General features: G+C 46.1%; 1 protein-coding gene across 11 annotated transcripts in view; it reads right to left on the minus strand.

The window, feature by feature from the left end:
* BLTP1 (bridge-like lipid transfer protein family member 1) overlaps positions 1–21,633 on the minus strand; it is a 2,946,455-nt gene that overhangs the window by 202,035 nt on the left and 2,722,787 nt on the right. For all 11 annotated transcript variants that reach the window (XM_069631149.1, XM_069631145.1, XM_069631146.1 and 8 more), the window contains one exon: positions 16,021–16,200. In XM_069631149.1, the coding sequence (XP_069487250.1) occupies positions 16,021–16,200 (180 nt within the window). The remainder of the gene's footprint in view (positions 1–16,020; positions 16,201–21,633) is intronic.

The following is a 21,633-nucleotide window of genomic DNA, read 5'->3' on the forward strand; positions in this document are numbered from 1 at the left end:
AAATTGGGCCATAACTGGGATTGTGAAGTAAGATCCTTGATCCAGGGCCCTCTTAAAAACAGGCAAAGCTGCCACGTAGCCTTTGACTGTTGCAACCTGAAGGCCTGATGAGGCCAGTGATAAAATGAACTACATCACTGAAGTGGTGGGGCAAGAGATAGGATCAATCTCGCGTTCCCTGTGCCACACCTTCAATCTTCTCCATCTGCATGCATACAGAGATCTTGTAGATGGTCTGGTCTGTGTACATCCTGCAACACTTGAAGCACCTCTCTCTTTTGAGAGGTCCCAGTCATCATATCTCATCCTCTCAAGAGCGACACATGTAGGTTGAGGGGAATCTGGGTTTGGGTGAAGTACCTGACCTTCCGACTGAGATAGGGGTCCGACCGTCAAGGCAACCGGAGAGGTGTGCAGATGGTCGACTCCAGGAGCTCTAAGTACCATGTTCTCCTCACCCAATCTGGGGCAATCAAGATCATGGTCGCTTGAAAGCTCATCAACCTCCTGAGAACCCACAGAATGATGGGAATCCGAGGGAAGGAATAGTGGAGGACGAAGTCCCACTCCACTAGGAATGCATCCCCCAGTGTGCCTTTCACTGGGAATTCCCTCGAGCAAAACTGTCTGCACCTTCTGTTGGACCTAGTGGCAAACAGATCCACCATCGGGGTACCTGCCTGAGCGAAGATCTCTTCGAGAACCTCCTGGCACACCTCCCGCTCGTGTAAGACCTTGCTCTGCCTGCTCAGGGCATCCGCCAGTCTGTTCACCACTCCCGCCAGATTGACTGCCGAAACTGAGATTTGGTTCTCCAACAACCAGAATCATAGCTACATTGCCTCTCTGCACAGGGAAAGAGACTGCAAACCTCCTTGCTTGTTCGGGTAGTGTAGTGCATGGCCACCGTATTGTCCGTCAAGACTAGGATGTGCTTCCCTCTGAGGCAAGGCGTAAAAGCCATCAGGGATAGCCTGATCACCTGTAGTTCCAGCCTGTTGATATACGACTGGCTCTCCACTGGAGACCAAAGGCCGCTCACCTGCAGATCCTCACACCCCAACCTTTCAGAGACGCATCCGTAACCACCCGGGCTTGGGGCTGTGGAGGCCAGAAAGTTTCCCCCACCATCATGTTGTCTCTGCTGGCCCACCAAGCTAGATCGTCGGCCACTGACTTCGACACCCTGAGAATATCCTTCATGGCGCCGAAATACTGGGGCCATTGATCTCTTAGCAGCCACTTCAGAGATCACATCCGCCACCTGGCCTCTGGCACCAGAAGAAAAATGCAGTAAGCCATGAGGCTTAAGAGACGGGGGAAGGAGGCCACTGGTAAGCTGTTGTGGCTCTGGAAGAGTTCCACCATTTGCCTAACAATGGGAACTCTCTCCTCAGGGGGGAAAAGCCTTCCTCGCCTGAGTGTCCAGGACAGCTTCGATGGACTGGAGCCTCTGTGTTGGTGCAGTGTGGGGCTTCTGGAAGTTTAAGAAGAAGCTCAACCTGTGCAGCAGTGAGCAAGTGTCCTCAAGGTGAGTCGATAACTGCTCCGGCAACTTCCCCCTGGGGATCAGCCAGTCGTCCAGGTATGGGAATACATGGATGCGGGATCTCCTGAGGTGTGCCGCCACCACTGCCATCAGTTTGGTGAAGACGCTGGATGCAGAGTTCAATCCAAACAGGAAAAACTTGAATTGGTAGCGGGTGTCCCCTATGAGGAAACTTAGGAACCTATGGTGGATTGGCACATTAAAGTATGCGTCATGGAGATCCAACAACACCAACCACTTCAGGAGCTGAAGAGCTAGAAGAATTTCTTGCAACGTCACCATTTTGAATTTGTCCTTTCGCAGGAACTTGTTTAAGGCTCTGAGATCCAAAATGGGATCCATTTCTTGGGTTGAACTCTAAGTGGCTGCTGTCTGCTGGCCCCTAGAGGCTCGCCTGCCCCTTACGGAACATGGGAAACGCCTCTGCCCTTGCCTGGGTTGCAGGAGCTGTGCCTTCTTACTGAAAGAGAAGTACCACTTGTAGCCCCTTCCTCTGGAAGAGAAGCTGAAGAAAGGTTTGAATTTTGCTAGACTCATCATCCCTAGTGCCGAACAGGTGTTCGCCATCAAATGTAATTTTGCTTGGATGTTCACCAAAAACACAGAACTGTGTAAGTAGGTGTGCCTCCTTAACACAATGGCTGACCCCACAGCTCTGCCCATCCAGTCTGCTATGTCCAGGCCGATTTCAGCGACTGACAGGCCACCTTTTTGCCATCGTACATCAGGCATAGGAAACCGGCTTGAATCTCCCCTGCAGGGATATGCTCTGCTGCCTGTTCAATCATCTTCCATAGGCTGTGGGAATATTTAGCGGATGCATGTATGGCTTTTAGGGCCATGCTGTCTGATGCAAACACCTTTTTTTCTAGGGCACCAGATTTTTTAAGACTTCGGGCCTCATTACACGTTGTGCGGTAATGGAATACCGGTACCGGTAAAGAATTACCGGTACCGTTAATTCCCTAAGCCAATCACGACCCGAACCCACCGCTATCTGCGCACCCGTTAATTACGGTGCCACTAATAACGACAAGGTCGCGGTCGCTCGACCCCCAGGCCGGAATTAGCGCCATGGCGCTAATACCAGGCCATCACAAGCCATGCTGACATGGTATTAGCGGCATGTTAAACACCCAAAAACCCCTTACCGGCATGGCGCTAATAACGGCATCGAAAATCACCCGTTAAGAGACCTGAGCAGTGTACCCATCAACTACAGATGGACACAATCAGCACAGGTGCATGCAATGGAGACAGGCAGCACAAAAGAGCACACCACACCCCTACCCACACCCCTTCCCACACCAAGATGGTGCCAATAGCAGCAGCATGACATGACAGCCTTGACTACATGATAGCAGTGCAGCACCAACAACAACAGCCCACACCAGAGGTGACCCGTAACAGGTACCCATTCCTCACACCATACAGGCAATGCCAGCGATCCACTGAGGAGGTGGCTCCCAACACCTGTACGGAACCCACAGAACCAGCAGGAAGAGGACAACAATATAGTACATCCCTCCAATGACAGTGCTCCGCTGCCTAAGCGGCCTGGGTGTGGCACTCCTGTACGGCCGTGTCAAAGTGGCAAAGACAACCATGGCATGTGTAGAGCATCACAAAATGTGCATATGATGGAACGTGCCTATGCCACCTGAAATTGACATGCAACCACCAGAAGAGTATGATGTGGCTGAGGATGAGTGCGTGTGGAATGCCCCGGCAGGACATGAAAGAGGCAGTGCCAAGGAGGCACACGATGTACATCAGCATCTGATTCTGTAATCTCATCATGCACCAAGGTGAAATAGCATGGACGTAGATGGGAATTGTTGCCCTGGTGCATGTTTCGAGGCCCACAAAGGACCCTGTCCACAATGAATGACACATACACAATAATGGAGACCACGCTTGGGTTTCAAACTCTGAACAGTGTATATTGAACACATTGTGGTACGAAAGTGCATTACCCAAACTCCCAAAATACACCCTTACCCCCCTCCCCCCTCAACACACCCAAACAGACCCTTACCCCCCTCCCCCCTCAACACTCCCATGTGAGTCTAATGACGTGATTGTGTCCATCGCCACATGTGGCACACGAATCCTGGTGGCCCTATTTGCCAGTGCCTGCATCGTCATCTGGTGGTTGTGAAGCCGTGTGCCGCAGGTTCCGCATAGACCGGCGCAGGGGACTAGTCTGGCGTGAACTCCCAGACGAGGAGGGGCCTGGTTCTTCCTGGGCCGTGAGTGGGTACCGGCGCTCAATAGCGTCTGCTATGCGGTTCATGGCCTGCCGCATTTGGGCCATTTCACTGCAGATTCGGCTGGTGCATGCCTCCATGCCCTCCCTTGTCTGCTGTGCCAATGTAGCAATGTCCTCCCTCAGGCGGACTGTCTCTGCCACATGTTGACCTACTAGGCCACTCATCTCGTTCTGCCTCTGGTAGATGCTCGAGAGGTCATGTCGCATGGTGGGTGCTGGTGGGATGGCTGATGCACCTGTTCCCATTGCACTTGCATCAGGAGAGGATATCTGGGGCTCCATATCCCTTCAGGGGTGGGTGAATCTCCATGACTACCCGGACCTGAGGAGTACCTCGGGCTTGCCAGTAAGGGGCTTGTTGGTCTGGGGCTCTGGCTATCGGCATCAATGGCAGGTGTGTCCTCCTCATCTGAAGGTGGGGCCGTGGCTGCTGCTTCACCCGTTGAGCTGGTGGCAGCAGAGTGCATTCCCTCGATGCTGCCCTCACCTGCTGGGAGACACACTTCCGTGGGTGCCACGACGGGAGCAGCCATGGCCTGTGGATGCGTGCAACTGGTGTTCCGGCTGCTTTTGTCCCTGTGGTCATGGACACTCGTCCTGGCTGCCCTAGTGGATGTGGCGGTGTCCCCTGTGGCATCCCTCCTTGCTTTTTTGCTGGATGTGGGAGCAGGTGTGGAAGTGCGTGCCTCCTCAGTGTCAGTGTGTGATCCTGCAAGGGTGAGAAATGTTGACAACCATCAGTAATGGGTCGACCTGCCTTGAGCAAAATGAATACGTCATGCCGTTCTATGCATTCCGGGCTCTTCAGTGTGGATGCAGCTAATGGGGATGTTGGGTGGGTCATGCATGAATGGGTCTGTGTTGTTTGGGCATGTGGTGATGCATGCATGTCTGTTTGTGGCTGGAGCCACGGCATTGCTATGGACACATGATTGGGGGGAACATCACACTTCACTGTGCATTGTTTGATGCATACACTCACCTCCATCGGACGAAACGGCCACGCCATGCTCCATTTGTCCAACTCCCTCAATGCATTCCACCCCGATGGTTGATGCGCATGTCTCCTCCCACTCGGTGAGCTTGATTGGCGATTCACTGCCTCCTCCTGTGCCCGTAGCCAGGTTGCGGTTCACGGATAGGATGTTCCGCACACAGAGCCGGAGGTCATCCCACCTCTTTCGGCAGTCTTTGACTGTGCGGGTTGTGGTGCCTACCGCGCTGACCTTGTGGGTTACCTCTTCCCAGATGGCCTTCTTCTTCACAATGGTCTCCCGACGCATGTCGTTGTTGAAGACGACATGAGCATTGTCTGCTAGTGTCTGCGTTAGCATCAGGAGCTCCTCCTTGCAAAACTTCTCCTTGCTTTGCCGCTCAGATGATTTTTTAATGGCCTTGGGCATCTTCACGGTGTCCTTGGTGTATTTCCCAACGTGGTTCCTGGTAAGGTGTCCTGGATAAGGGGGATGGCAATGGATTGTGTTTTTAAAGATGGCCGCCGTGCTCTTTCCCGTTCCGGTGCGATGACGCTATTTCCGTTTCCGCAATATAGCGGTGACCGCTAATGGCGGTCACCGCTATTTGCGGAAACCGCTATTTGCATGTGGCGGCAGGGCGGAAGTGCTAACAGCGCTTTCGAGGATGCCGTTAAGGGACTTTTTTGGGAGTTTTGCGGCATGGCGGTAGGCTCATTACCGGCATGGCAGTAGGCTCATGCCCGCGATCTCGTAATGGCATGCAATTTGCGGCCTCTTGCGAGGGCGGACACGCTATTTACGCCATGCCGGTAATTGCCGGTTTTTACCGCATACCGTGTAATGAGGCCCTTCCTCTCAGTAGGGAGGTTAGACGTGGACGTGGTTGGCCTTGTGTTGACAGTGTCTCCCTGCATCACCAGTCCCTCAGGAGTAGGGTGGTTTGAAAGAAAAGGCGATCCGTCCCCCCTCTCTGGCCTGTATTTCTTGGTGAACTTTGAGTTCACCGAAGGGGTGGAGCAAGGCCTCTGCCATAGACCGGAGATGGGGCTGGCTATGACTGCATTAAAGGGCAGTGCCCTTTCCAACAGTGGACCTCTGTCCAAATTTCTTTTAACTAATAAGCTGACAGGGGCTTAGCCGAGGCACTCAGATCTAGGGCATTCACCACCCTGTTAACCGCCATGTAGTATTGGGCATTGGAATGCCTATAAGGGTGAGCTTGCCGAGTGTCGAGGTCCGGTAGTGTGTCCAGGCCACTAGCATCTTGCAGCCCTTCTGCCAAGACAATCAACTCGGCCTGATCGGTGAAAGAAATCACTTCTACTAGGCCCTCCTCCTAAGGGCTCGAAGCCAAATCCACATGCTCTCCATCGTCGTCTAAGATTGACCACATCGTCTCGAATATGACTGAGACTCTGGTATGAAAAAACGGTTGGCTATCGGCACTGACGTCATTGTGCCCAACAGTGCCGAAAAGTACTGCTCCGAAGGCATCGGACCCAACACTGTGTCCTTGGAGCCGGATTTACCAGGCTCAACTGGAGCCGAAGAGGCCTGCTGCGTCAAGGTTGAAGCCGTAGCAGCAGCAGCCATTTGGAGGATTTTGGAGCATTTGCTCTTTTAAGGCCTCTCATTCAGCCCTCGACGTACTCGGACTCGTGCCTGAGTCAGTGACAATGCTTTTTCTGGTGGGATGAAGACGAGTGGCTCCGCGAATGCAATCTCTTCTTCACTTTCTTTTGCCACCTGTCCTCGTTTTCGAGCGTGGGCCCCTACGTCTCCTGCTCCGTTATGATAGTCGATCGAGCTGACGATTTCGACGGAGGTTGTTCCAGTGCCTGCTTTGCTGTCCATTACCTCAGCGACTTAAGATTAATTTTTTGACATGAACCACAATCCTCAGTGATGTGGTCGGCACCAACACAACATACGCAGATGCTGTGTGGGTCGGTAATGGACATTTTTGAATTGCAGTCTTTACATCTAAATCCCAATGCTTTGGGAGAATACATCTCGACAAAGAAAATCAATTATTAGGTAAAAATATGTAATTCTCTTGATGAGGTGTTCCAACGAGCAGCGTGCCGAGCGCATGGAAAAAAGGAACTAAGGTACAGGGGCATAGTGACACAGTATATATATGGCTGCCAATGTCACATACGGAATCAACCAATATCACGTCGAGTCAAGATGGACCGACGACCAAGTTGAGATGCACTACATTCCCTTGCGAAAGGTTTTCAGAGCGCTGACACTGGAACGGATATCTATGTTGAAGAATATGCGGGAGAAAACAATCAATTGAAGGATATTTCTGCTTCTTCATTTAAATCTGCTGCTGGTGTTAGCAATGTTGGGTCCAAGATACAATATCCCACCAAAACAAAAGAATTGAAGAATATGTAAGAAAAACATTTGAAAAAAAAATGTAAACACGTATGTCATGAACCGTCGCCTACGTCCTTTCTGGACTTCGTGGTCCCTGACACATAGGGGATTGAATACAGTAATCCTTCCAACATGGCCGCCGGACACGGAACGCTGTTTGCCAGTCCTTGCGCTCCACGCTCTACTAAACAGACACGCCCCCAAGGCTCTGCGCGTCTCAACGCTACTGCTTGCTGAAGTTGGACGTGTGTTGCCGGAGTTCGCTCGGGGCTTTCATCTGCATCCTTTTTCCCGGTTCCTTGAATCCCCTTCCGTGTCTCCGAGCTCGGACATTGCTCCTTCCTAGTCTCCGCTCTGGACATCTGAACATATCCTGGAGTTTGATTGTCATCCTCACGCTGGAATCCGAAGATCAGCGCACTTTTGTGACCTTTTTTGGAATTATAGTCATCTATTTTGCATTAGATGTTGACGAATCTAAGTTTTTCAAACACACAACACACCACCAAAAGGCTCTTTTCAGAGCCACCACTTACTCCCAGAGAAAAGTGCATTGGTTTTGCTAGGGCAGCACCTCAAAATTTTATCTGTTCTAGGACTGTCCGCGGACTTTTAAAAAATGCATAGGGACCTGCACTGTTTATTTGGTAGTTCTATTTTTACACTGAGAAAGGCGGCTCTGAAAAGAGCCTTTTTCTTTGTGGATTTTTGTTCTTTTATATTTTTATGGGTCTTTTTTTTTACACACGACACACTAGGAGAGGAGAGGAAAGGAGGGTAAGGAAGGGACACCAACCATGGGGATAAGAAAGGGCAGGTGGAGAGAGGAAGATGTAGGGTGGGCCTTATTTAGGTAGGTAGCAGGTCTTCTGGTGGTCCGTGACCGTAGTCTCAAAAGCATTTCGAAGACTCTCCTCCCTGCTGAGTACTGCGTCGCAGTACATACACAATATTGTGACCCTCGAAAGGTAAGGGTCAACAGCATCACAAATGGCCTGTGAAGCAGCTGGAGGGATGCGCTCTCCCACAGGAGTGTCTCTTGTGGTGAGAGATTGGAAACGGAGGATGCTGTGGAGGAACTCAACCTACTACATTCTTCACAAAGTACGACCTTGCGAATGTCCGCACCGTGGAATGAAGTTAGGTGTAGCTTCATGGATGTCATACCAAAGCTGTACGAACTACTTTTCCCACAACTCAGCACCAATTTGCACTTGTTACAGGTGACCCTGTCTGCACGTGCTTTTGGTACGTTACCATAAACGGTAAACAACTGCCACACTCAAGACTCCCAGCGAGTGCTGGTAGTAGGGAGTTCCTCCACCTCATTCTCTTCATCCTCGTTCTCTACATCCTCACGTGTGTTCCCCTCTGCAGGCCCCTGGGGAGGTGGTGCTGGTGGAGGGTTTGGGGGTGGTGCTGAGGCTGATGTAGCAACAGCGGCCATGGATGCCTTTAGGGTTGATGAGGTAATCTCAGCTAGAGCAGTAAAGGTAGCAAAAGTCAACCCGCAATAGCCAGAAGTACAATGAAGATCCGCTCGGGGGTGTGGCCTTTTATATTGGTGGAGGGGTGCACCTCCTAACCATGTCGAACATTCAAAAGCGTTCAAAAAGTTACAAATAATATGTGGAAAGCCAGGGACATTGTCTGGGACATGTGAAATGGTGATTTTTTTACAGTAAAATGTCAGGCATCCGGACAGAGTCCGCAAATTAGGACACACGCTCAGCATGGGTGCGGTCAAATGATGACGTCGGGAACACGTCTGCGAAGGGAACAGGTGTCCGTAGGCCAGCAAATGCGCAGGAGCGGTCGTGCGCATGCGCGCGAATGTTCTACGGACAGTGTTCAGATCCTAAAACTAATTAAAAGTGAGACAGACATTTACGGACAGGTGTGATGTTCGCAGGACTTACGGGTATGGTGCGCATGTGCGTAGATGTTCTGCAGACTATACGGCCTGGTATGGTGACACCTCCATTTTGTTTGACTACGGACATCCCGCACACCGTGCCTGTTCTACGGACAGTTCCATCTTGGTTGCGAACAGTGCGGAGAGGTATAGTGTCCTTAGGACACTTCCATTTTGTTGATTTACGGACATGCCGGACAGCTGTTGTGTTCTAAGAACAGTTCCATCTTGGTTGTGAATGGTACAGGGAGGTGTAGTGTCCTTAGGACATCTACATTTTGTTAATTACGGACTGGCGTGCCGTCCGCAGACATTTTATCTGCTTTAAAAAAAAAATAAGACACAAAGAATTTCTTTACAAGAAACATAACATTTTTTAATTATATACATATACACAAATTATGAAAGAGAGGGGGAAGCAGAAACATACAAAAATAGGGGATTTAGGAGATTGAAGAGGATGGATGGGAGGGGATGAAGGGATGGAAGTCTCATCAAAACGTCTACTTTGTTGTTCAGGGTTTGGAGATAGTTCACTGGGACATGGAGAGGGGGCACAGGTACAGGTGGGACAATGGTACTTAATTTTCTCTTTGATGTGGTCCTCTACTAATTGTTTCAAAGTATTGACATTTTCCTTTAGCATGTCTACTTTCTGTTCATTGTATCTTTTGGAGTCACATTTTCACTGTTTATATGGTCTGTAAAAAATAACCATATATATGCTAAGTACACATTAGGTAATGATTATTAATTTCCTTGTATAGACAATTGTCTACCATTATTTCACTGTCTTCAGACATTTCCCTATGTGGGAAATTTTCGGCCAGCCACTCCAAAGTACTGCACTTTTCTGTGTGAAAAACAAAAATATATTAATTATACTCTACCTCACACTGAAAGCAGAGCTATCTATACAAAAAATTAAGTTTACTTATTAGTTTCTGGTAAATTGTATTCGTTGTGTTGTGTAGGCCTACTGTTGCTTCTAGCTCGGCAGTTTCTGTGAGGTAATTATGATGGAGGTATGTCTTTTTTGTTATGGTATAACCCATTTTTATTACATATCCATTTCAATGGCTGGTTGTAGTGTTAAATATGTAGGTTCCACTGCTTATTTATTAATATATATAATGTTTATATGTGCTGCTTTTTGAATTTGCGTACTGTTTATATGGTATGATAGAAGAATTTCAGATACCCCCTGCATGTTTGGGTAGTGTTGGTGTCGTCCGTGACCGTCCGCGGACATCAAAATCATTGGCGGGTTGTTTGGTATGTTCTAAGTTATTTGTATATAAAGTAAGCGAACGCTAGTACACATCTATCAAATTTACACTATGAAAATGTATATTCAGTAAAAACACTTTCTTAAAGAGATGTTATGCTTAAGTTGCCCGACTAAAAACCTACGAAATTCAGTAAAAAAAACCTTGTTTAAAAGGACGTTATGGTTAAGTTGCGCTACTAAAAACCTATCCAATTCAGTAAAAAAACGTTGTTACTGGGACGTTATGGTTCCAAGTAAAACCGAAAAAACACTTGAAATTCGCCAGTTATGGTACGCTAAGCAACCATAACTCGCGCCACCACCGTGCACTGCTAAAACTAATACCCAGGACATCAAACGTGAAATTACAAATGTCATTGATGACATTAATGATGACATCACGTGCATTTATTTTCATAAAAAGTCTGTACAAGGGATTCTTATAGTAATGTTGATCAAAAAGTGTGAAGGGTTATTGGAATAAATTTCATGAGGTAAGTAGTGCATTAAGGAATGCATTAATTCGAATACCATTCCATTATCAGGTTCTTTCTAGTAAACTAAGCTACTCATGTAGAAACATAGGCATTGTGTGTAACATACATGATGGATGTGGAATATTATTGATCTTACCATGTTGAATAGTAAAATGATACATGCTTCTTATTACAGTTTTGTCTACTAGGCAACATTTCATAACTGGCTAATAAAACCCACTTACTACATAATTGCATTATTCAAAACGAAACACAAATAACAACACATACAAATATGAGCATATACAGGGAAAATGAAGTAAACAACAGTATTACCAGCCAATCTTCATACCTCAACTGATTAACTTTATACACAGAAATGCTTGCTGTGCTTCAAAGCTACTACTTCGCTATGTATAACTATCATATAATGTGAGTGGACCCTAAGGAGAGTAGTGTGCATACAATGTGTACAAATATGAGCATATCCAGGAAAGTAAAGTAATTTAAAAAAGGAAGAAACTATAAGAAAGTGTTGATAAACTTACTGCTTATACACACAAAGCATTGCTGTTTTCCAAATCTATGTTTTCCCCTATGTATATGTTTCATATACTGTGAGTGAAACCCATGTGAATTACTGTAAGAACATATTTGAAAAATAACTCTACAAATATAGTACTTGAATATGAATATTAACTTTATGATTTTTTTTGTTCATGACCGTTACTGGCCTAGATATGTCAGTAAAGGAAAATAGAGGGAGCCAGACATTCAAGGGTTTTTCGGTTTTACTAAATTGGATAGGTTTTTAGTAGCGCAACTTAACCATAACGTCCCTTTAACAAACTTTTTTTACTGATATATATATATCTGATATATATATATACATATATATGTAAAGTTTGTAAATGAAATCACGTAACACATTTCTTTTAAAAGGTAAGACAACAGGAACAGGGGCAGTGTCATGACGCAGGATGGCCCTCGAAGAAGTTGGCACAAAGCAGGCCCACAACAACAGCTTGGTTCCAACACAACATGAGCCCCCTCTCAGGACTAGGGATGCGATGTCCTTCGGGCCTAAGGATTAAGTAGAAACCCAGAAAATCATGAATGAGGGGGAATCGATTGTGCCTTCCAATTGAAGGGAGGGTATCACCTTTAGCAGGCCTTCCTTGGTCAATTAGAGACAGAGCGTCGCTTCAAGGGTGACAGCAGGCAGCAACAAAGCTTCCAGGTGGAGTTCCGGAGTCTCTCATGTTCCCTCTGCTTCTTGGATATCAGGTTCAGTAATTGACTGAACAATCGTTACAGATATACACAACTGCAGGGCTGAAGGTAACCTCGGCGGTTTTAACACAAGGTGTGCAGCATTCAGTTTAGATAGCCATCCAACACTGTGCTGTTTTTAATGCTCATTTCGTAATTGTAGTACTTGCCCATTATTGTTGATATTTTTTTACATACAGAGTGGCATACTGTTTGGACATTCCTTTATTGTGTGCATGTGTAAGCTTTACTTTATTACCACCCTTCTTCCTTGCTCAGAGTCGGGCTTTGACTGCTCTGCCAGCAAGCACTGAATTAGGTAAAAACACATTTTCTATTTTATTGTTTAAAGCGCAGACCTAGCTCGAGAGCAGCGAAGCTCTGTACAGAGTGTGGGTAGCCAGCATTTGGGCTGGCATCTTTTAAGAGTAGTGCAGTACTGTGAAGTCTGTGCGTCGATAGGTGCGTCCATTGGAATAAGTCCTTGGTCAGTAGTTGTTGAAAGAGCCAATTTAAGGCAATCTTTGCACATACATTACAGGTTGGTCTTAATATAAGAGGACTTCTGTAAAACAGGCTAACAAGTGCCCAATTCAATTCCAGATGTATAGTGTCTTTATGGATATAGTGCCTTGATCACCCAGAAAATCTACTTTCTCACCCTCTGACTGGGTTGCCTTCTCACTCCTTGATAGACTCAAACCACTCCGCTTGCCTTGGCCTTTCAAGTCGCTCAGTCCTCTTAGTGCCTTTGCTTTCTTAGCACCACTGGGTCTCTTAGCTCTCTTAGGTCCTTTGGCTCAATCAGTAAACTTTGATCTATGGACTTCTTCAGTCCGCAGTGGCTAGCTCTCACTCTTGCAAATCTCCACCTCTAGCCCCTTTACTTTGTGCTTTCTTGAGCCTTTGCATCCTCTCCAGCCTCAAATGCTGCCCGAGTGCCCTTTTGATAGTACTCTGCATACTTTCCCTCAAAAAACACAGAATGGCATTGGTTTGTTTTCTTAAAGCTTTGTTTCAGTGGTTTTAATTGGTCTGCAGTCTCAAAGAGTATATGCGGGACAGCTGTGACTTCCACGTCGACTTATTTAAATGGCCATTGTGAGAAACCTGAAGGTACTCTCACATCTACTCCCCAAGGATCTTCTGTTGAGGTGGCCAGGGAAGGGCCATCGCTTTTGGAACTCGACCCTGGGGGTAGACAAGCAAGGGAGATCACCTGGGTGGAGGGTCCTTGGGGATCAGAGAGAGGGTACCTGAAGGTGAGACCTGGTATCCCCTCTTCACCAACACTGACCTACCCAACTCTCCTGCAGTCTTCATGGGATATTGTCAGTCCTTTCCAGTTTTTCCCCTGTAATCTCCCATTAAGTACTGAGACAAGGAAGAGGCAACTAAGAGTAATGCACACTTCCTATTGGAAACACCACTCTGTTACTGGGACAAAGAAGAGAGTTCTGTATACACTTAGTAATGAAGGTCAGGCATGTCACACTAACAGGCTTACATAAGGTCAGACAATTAAGTCTAACCCTTTTTCACCTGCAGCCTGTTAACTATGATAAAGAGTATAAAAGCGGGAGCCCGAGAGGAGAGAGATGGAGCAGAACCTGCTGTGTTGGGAATGAGCCGAGGAGCAGCGACGCCGGCAACGATTCCCGGAGACCACCTATAGGAGTTTTGCAGGATCAGGAACCCTCCAATGTGAAAGAGGGCAGCAGGCGCTGCCAGGTAGCAGACGAGAGAGAAACGCTGTCCACGCACAAGCCCGGGAGCAGCAGGAGCTGCGGGAGACCCTGGGGACGCAGATAACATGTGCAGCAGAGCAGAGGTGCCAGACCACGTTTGGAGTCTTGCCTGGCGAACAAGCTGAAGGTTTCCCCATTGGGAGGAGCCTCGAAAGATGCTAAGTGTCAGTTGACACTGAGGAGACCGGAGCGCTCCGAAGGAACTTTAAAAGTAACGGTTCCTGCATTTAAGTGAATGCTACCCATATTGAATACCAAACTGAAAGAAAACTGCTAATTGGGCACACCCAAATAAATGCTACCTATATTGAATACCGAAATGAAAGAAAAGCACTAATTGAGCAAACCCAAATGAATGTTTGTTTATTTGTTAATGCGCGCCAAACCCGTGGGTAGCCGGGTGCAAGAGTTACATGAAGACTTAAGCTTGTTACAGTATTTTGCATGAATATATACAACGCAGCGACAAGAAGAGCAGATATATGCGAGACTATATACAAGCATATACATATGAAACACAGCGGCAAAACGCAAATATATACACGAGTATGTGCAGACATACACAGGGCATGTCTTGGGGTGTCCGGTCAAACGGTAGGTCATGGCTAGGTCATAGGATATGCTACCCATATTAAATGCTGCCTATAATGAATGCCGAACTGAAAGAAATCTGCCAAATGAGTAAACTACGCTGTGCTGAATGCTGAATGAACACTTTAATAGACATGTCAACCAGCACTATCAATTAACAACAACATGGGCAGAATCAAAGGCATATGCAGGATGAAAGAGTTGTAGTGAGCGTTTTGTGTGCAAAGATCAGAAAGACTGCCAATTAGAGTTGCAAACGTGAGAAAGAATCACCAGTATATTACAACTCAAAAACTGGTATCAAAGAGGGTTACAAAGGATACAAGTGTGGAAAGTGAAAGCCCGAGGCAGAAGAACCTACAAGGGGCCCAACAGCTTTGGGGAGACTTATGGTTGCGTGACCTGTGGTGGGTGGACCGTGTAGTCGGTTAACTGCGCCTAGAGCAGAAAACCCTGAACCATAAACAAGCTGTAAAGAACTGTGAAATACTTGGTGAAGCAAACCTGAAGGAGGGTCAATCGGACCCAGTGTTTTCTTTTGAACTTTGAGCCAATGAAACCCAATGTGAACGTTATGTTAAAGTCTTGGGAAAGGGAACCCTGAGACTCAAACGAGCAAAGGACGTTGTCTTGGGGAAGGAAGTCCCAAGACCTCCATTGTGTGCAAATTGTTAAACATTTGAACTTGGAGAAGGTAATTTCAGAACATGATCAAACACTATTGAACTGAATCCTTATTGGAACTGTGTTGAACTTGAAACAGGAACCCAAAACGAATTCAAGCTGAAAGTAGCTGAGTCTTTGTTTTTGAACACTTCTATTTTGTTGAGAAAGAGTCACACACCATGTTTTGTTATAGTTGTGAGGACAAGCATAGGGCTTTCTTTAGGCAGGGAAAATTCTGCTATAGAATAGGGCTCGTTAGGCGTTACACCATCCTGAACATTAATAAAGTTTTGTTTAGAACTGCACTTTTGTTGTGTGTGTCATCTCTCTTGATACCATGCCTGCCTCACACCAGACAGCTATTTTGGGGTCAAACAGAAGTCCAAATTTCTGTATGCAGCTTTATGTTACTAGCATACCCTGCAGCTTTGATGGCTTTATGTTTCTAGTCGATGGTTCAGCTCCACATTTGTAAATGGACATGAGTGGAGAAATACTGCGCGCTGGTCCAAGAACTTGCAGAGCTAAACCACTATCATAAAGAGCCTGGGCTTCATAGAGATGATGTCATTTCATAGGCATTCTTGCAAGATATTTATTCAGGAAGAGAACAAAAACTCATACACTGGCCTGTGAACCTAAGGTCTTTAATCCGTTTACTGGGAGAGGAGTTTAGGGGTATGTTCTGGACTGGGTGGCAGATTGCAGATCCCAGGTAGCTCATTGCACTGGCCAGAGGGCCCCGCTAGGCTGACTTTCATAGTCCACAGAGACCCTTTGGTCCTTGAGATGGTGTCAGGACATAAGCACTCCATATGCTAGGTACATTGATGATGGCTAGGGGTATCATTTTTGCAAATATATATACCGATTCCAAACTCAAAGACAACCCTTACCTGAAATGTTAATTAAAGTTGTATCCATCTTGCTAGCAGTTTTACTTGCAGACAGTGTCTCAAAGAAAGATGGGCCTCCTGATCGCCTCATTCTGGACAGACTTACTTTCACAAACTCAAGGTTAATACTGAGCGAATCTTTTCGACCAGTGACTGAAGTGGGCTCCTCATCCACATGACCTACAAAGACAACACAAATAACCATTCCAGTTAAAGGGATTTTAATCAGCTGTCACTAAGAGTATTTGAGGTTTAGAACATCATTCCTTAATGATGATGTATTTCTAACTGACAATCACTTTTCAATACATATTCAAACTAATTGAACAATGGGATACATGCTACAAAACAATACTAAATGCAGAGAAAACATACCTAAGCATTGTGCAATACAACCCCTAAATAAGAAAACTCAGCCTTGTCCTACAAAGATAACCATTTCATCAGACCATGATGGAAACAAAGTCTGTGCAACCACACTGCCTAGCTCAGATACACAAGGGAAGCACACAACAACTTTTGAGTGACAATGGTTGGTGCCAAAAGAGGCGAAATTAACTGCTGGTACCCAATACTGAAGAACGAGAGGCCATTCGCCATGCTCCTAATGAGTTAAATTATTTTTGGGTTTTATAAAGTGCCATCCGTACTGTCCCTAAGAGGATAGTGAGAAAAAAGGGCCGGTCGGGTTCTGGGGAAGGGTATCAGGTGAGAGTTGTGGAGCTCTGAACATTCATTGCCTTGGAAAATTCTGGATCAGTTAAGTGAACCAGTGAAATGGATGTGCAAGTGAAAATACATTGGGGGAGTGGGTGACGTGCTACATTCATTTCAATGCCCAGAATGAGATAGAAGGCATTGAGGCGAGGTGTTACATGCGGTACTGTGTGTGGGTAAAATACATATAAGTATGGTGCATGGTAGGATATGCAGTAAGCTTGGGAGCCTGTGTAATGTGCCCATGGGCATACTGTAGGTGGTGAAGAAGCTTCCTGAGGGTAGACCAAGTGGAAATATACTGCTACCTTCAGCTCTCCCAAGATGCGTAACGATTTTGAAATAAATTAGTTGAGCTTTTATCTGAAGAACCAGTGGTTTTCTTGAGATCTGTGTGGAGTTGGCAGGTCATCGTAGAAGGCAGATCCTACAATGTCCAGGGCTCTGCATTCTAGCTTCTTTTTCCTCAAGCTTCCAAAGTTAAGGATTATAGTGTAAGGGGTAGTGGACCTTTGGAGTCGGTCAGAGCAGTATTATTTAAGTTTGTTCTTAAGGTATCCTGGGACTGAGGCCCCAGAAGGCCTGGTGGGTGATTCAACTGGCTTTATTAACAATGTGCATGTGTTCTGGGAGGCATTTCAGGGCGGGATCATGTGGTGTCTTGGATCAATCCAAGACCAGCCTGCAAGCTTTGATCTGGATCAAGTGAATTATGGTGGCTAAGGCATTTACAGTGGACTGGGTATAGACTTGTGTAGTCGCCCGGTCGAACAAAGACCATGGCTCTCATCAGTGAGCGTACAAGAGAGCAGACTTGAACCTCTGCCTGTCAAACACAGGAGTTCAGTTCATTGTGCTGAAATGAAAATATCCTTGTAGATTGCTAGGTAGAAGAGAGGAAACATTTCCTCAAGCTACAATTTTCTTTTTCTTTCTGAGGTTCAAGTGACGTGCTGTAATAGATTTCTGCTAATTCAGCAATGGACCGAAGCAATAAACAAAGGAAAAAAAAGCAGGGAAGACTAGAAGAAAAGAGAACTTTAGCTGGTCCTACATTACGGTCAAGGATAAAAAAAATTATTCACTTGAGAGTTGAACAAGTTCAGAGAGGTTTGTCTGTCCGTGAAAAATGAAACCGTGCTGTGGCTGAAACACCCTGAATGTTTGCATGTGTTAGGCAGAATTCCGTGCAGTGCCCTTAGAGACCACTACACACAATTAAGACTACAGGTGGCAATACAAGTTTTACCTTTGGTACAAGCCTGTACTACTAGGTTATAGTGGTAGCAGTAGCGGAGCAGCCAGGCTTATCTCAAGAGTATATGGGCAGTAGCAGAGATTACACAAATGGACCACAATTACTGTGACTCAAGCAAACACTGACTCAAGGTTTCAGGTAAAAAAATATAAGTACATTTATTTTTAAAGCATTTGTTATTAACACAACACTTCTATTAATTCAAAAAACACATGTAAAATATACTACAACTAACCAATTCGCTTTGTACAGTATTATTCAAGGTAAGTAGCCTGTGTTTGAATGGACCGGTGTTATGAAACACAACACGCTACCGTGGATACAATTGCGATCACTTTTTGACAGTTCGGTTTACTCGATAAACACGTATCCGCAGCAAGAAATTTTAGCGGGGTAAAAACACACTTAGCACCCGCAATACCCAGAGAGAGTTGGGGGCAAAAATCACAGGCAATCTGTTGGTTAAGCAGACAGAATCAAAGAACACACAGACAGGAATCCAAGAGTCAAGGGGCTGGAGCCAAAGTCAAGTGACACCAGGTGCCTGTTGTTGAGGATCACACAGTCAGACAGTTCGAGATTCAACGTTGCCAAGAATACTTTGATATTGTCAATGTTCGGAAGCAAAAGTTATAAGAAGGAGGGAAAAGTAAGGACAAGCATTAAAGTAGAGAAATAGGGATTTCACCCAAAATTCCGCAAACAAGACACAGTACCTTTCTCAAAGAATGAAGCTGGTGCCACAGCAGTTGTTCTGTTGGTTTCCCGAAGACCCAGGCTTTCCTGCATCTTCAGCACGAAGAAGGACGATGAGGGGATCCGCACCACACAGGGATGAGGCCAGAAGCAGCGACAATGAATAAAAGGTGCGCTCCTTAAAAACAGGAGAGGTCTTCAGGTGGCTATCCGGACGACTACAGCAGTGTGCAGCGATTCCGACCACAAAGGCGACCTCTGGCTGAAGAAGATGAGCTGGTTATCCCCACCAGGCTCAAGGGAAGAAGACTCCGGACTGGATCTACTCTTAGTCATTGAAGGGTAGATAGCTCAGGACTGCAGCAGGGCTTCACCTGTACGGGGTAGTTGCAGCAGTCAACCTCTCCTCCACTTCTCGTTGGTTCCTTGTAGTTCCAGTGGCGACTCTCTGACTTCCAGCCCAAGAGACCTGCCTTTTATGCGCAAAACCCCCATTCACACAGCCTGGCTGTCAATACCCAGCAGGGGGGTTGTCCAGCCGGGACAACAACCTTGTCCAATCAGGTCAAAGTGCGACTTGGGTTTCCTGGAATACCCTGTGCAGGGGGGACTACACCCCTCCCACACATCCAGCCCACCTAGACACCCAGGCGCCCTGAGGAGGGCTTCTAGGTAGAAGCCCGCCAAAAGACAGTGAACAAAGAAGGCAAACCTGGTTTGCCGCGCAAAGTAAAACACAAGAAGGAGTTTAACAAAAAGAAATAGCGAATAAACCGCACCAGAGCCAAATGAAAAAGGATTTGGTCAAGGGGTTTAAGTTTGAGGCTAACACAATAGCCTACAATATTACCACGGTTATATAAGATAACTGCTGTAGAAATGTAGGGTAGATACCACTGCCACCAGCCATGTCTAAATGTTAAAAGAGCGAAACAATGCTCCTTCCAGCACTCCATGTAAGATTGTGTGTACTGGATCTGTGGTTAAATTTGACTAAGTAAAGTTAATGGTACCTTTACCCTTTTCTGGGGGACGGTAGTCGCCTCAGAAATGTAGTCGGTGGAGTCTGAACGACAACCCTGTGCCACTGCACAGAAGGTGCTGTGTGACACACACACAAAAAGGGGGCTACTGAAGTGGTGTACTCCAGAGCCCACAATCACAAAAACAGGTCAAAACACAGCAAAATACAAGTAAGAGTGGGGGAAAAGCTCACACTCTTACCAAGTGGAAAGAAACAACTCCAGAGATCCAGCAAAGCTGCTGAGGGACTCACTAGGTAAGGGAAATTAGCCATGAAATGAGAATTCTCCCTAACAGCATGGGATCCTTTGTGGGAGGGCCTTGAGAGCATACACAGACAATATAGTCAGGGATGACATTTGGGGGTCGCAGCTGCTGTCTTCCTTGCTACCCCTCGCTTAAAAAAGAAATACAAATGTTTTTTTTTATAAACTGGCTTCAACCAGTAGTCAGTGGGTATTTGTCAAGGTCCACTAGGCAGGGGAACATGGTAGCATCCCATTTGGTGGTCCCACAACTAAAAGATCTTGGTAATATGTGCCTGTAGACACTGATATGAACGCTACTCATGGCGATGAAATGTATATAATACAGTGATAACATAACCACATTTTTCTTAGTGTACTGAGGAACAATGCTATGTGACGCCACTGCCTGTTTTGTCAACGAAAGGTCGTGTGCCATCACTTTCTGTGATGTCACTTGGGGTGGGGTCAAATGTCATCACTTCCTGTGATGTCACCAGATGTCAAGGGTCATGTGAGGTCACTTCTGCTACCCCTGGCATTTTGGTGAAATGAAGTCCCTGAATACATTTCGATTTTACCTCTTTAACAAATGGACTTTTGATCAGTTGTGCTCAAAGGAGACTTACCCTGGCACGAGATGAGTGGACAACACTCCTAAATAAATGCTTCGCTCTGAGGTTTGTCTTAAAGAGGGCACTCCCATTCGTAGCTTAGTCTGATAAGGAAGGGTGACCAGGGTAAAAACGTTGGAATTCAACAACATCTAGTGAGCGATTCTTACACATTTGCACACAAAAAACACCCAATGATCCCCGCTTTAACATTGTAGTTTATTTATGGGAGTAGAATTACCAGACTTCCTGTCAAGACTAAGAGCACCGCTGATTACCTATTTTCTGTATATTGCATTGTTTTTACTGCAGCTTAGCCGTTCACCGGAGGGAGGGCTGGTGTCCGATTTGCATGGTGTTTCTACAATGTTTTCAGCCATTGTATTGAAGCAATAGGGATGTGAAGGATTTTTGAATAGGAAAACTTTGTTCACTTGGACTTCAAGCACGAAATGCATTTTGCACTTTAGTTTGTAAATTTGCCCCTGCACTGGTCACTTTTCTGAGCTAGTGAAATATGTATTTTGTCTTGGGAGACTAAGCTGATTAATGATCTCTTGAGCACCAATTGTTTCAAATGATTCCTCTTGGAAATTAAAGCAGGTGTATTACTTAAACGAGTGCAAGTGCATTCTTGTCCTTTTTTATTTTTCATTGTGAGAGTTAGGACCACTTAGGGAAAACCGTTCACACACACTACTGACTGATCTTTTTAAGCAGCCCTCACCAGAGGGCTTGTAGACATTCTTTCTAACATTACCCATGATTTGATGTCAAGGAGTTTGATGGCGATAAGCAATTAGAGTTCATTCTCAGCACAGGAGCAAGAGAGGTTGGGTTCACCTATGAAATTTAGGAGGATGGTAAAGAGCACAGCCAACAGGGTTACACTATTGGGATTCCTAACAATACCTTATAAAATGTATGAAGGACAGGAGACACATTAAATCACTGAGAAAGGCTGAAGCTTGAGGTGAAGACTTTCTTGTCCACTTTATCAACTCTCTGAAACTCTGGGCAGGACACTAGAATTCAAGCAGTTACCAGACTTTCTAGGATT

The sequence above is a fragment of the Ambystoma mexicanum genome, chromosome 6q (assembly GCF_040938575.1).
Source record: "Ambystoma mexicanum isolate Mex_15411 chromosome 6q, UKY_AmexF1_1, whole genome shotgun sequence".
In the NCBI taxonomy this organism is placed as follows: domain Eukaryota; kingdom Metazoa; phylum Chordata; class Amphibia; order Caudata; family Ambystomatidae; genus Ambystoma; species Ambystoma mexicanum.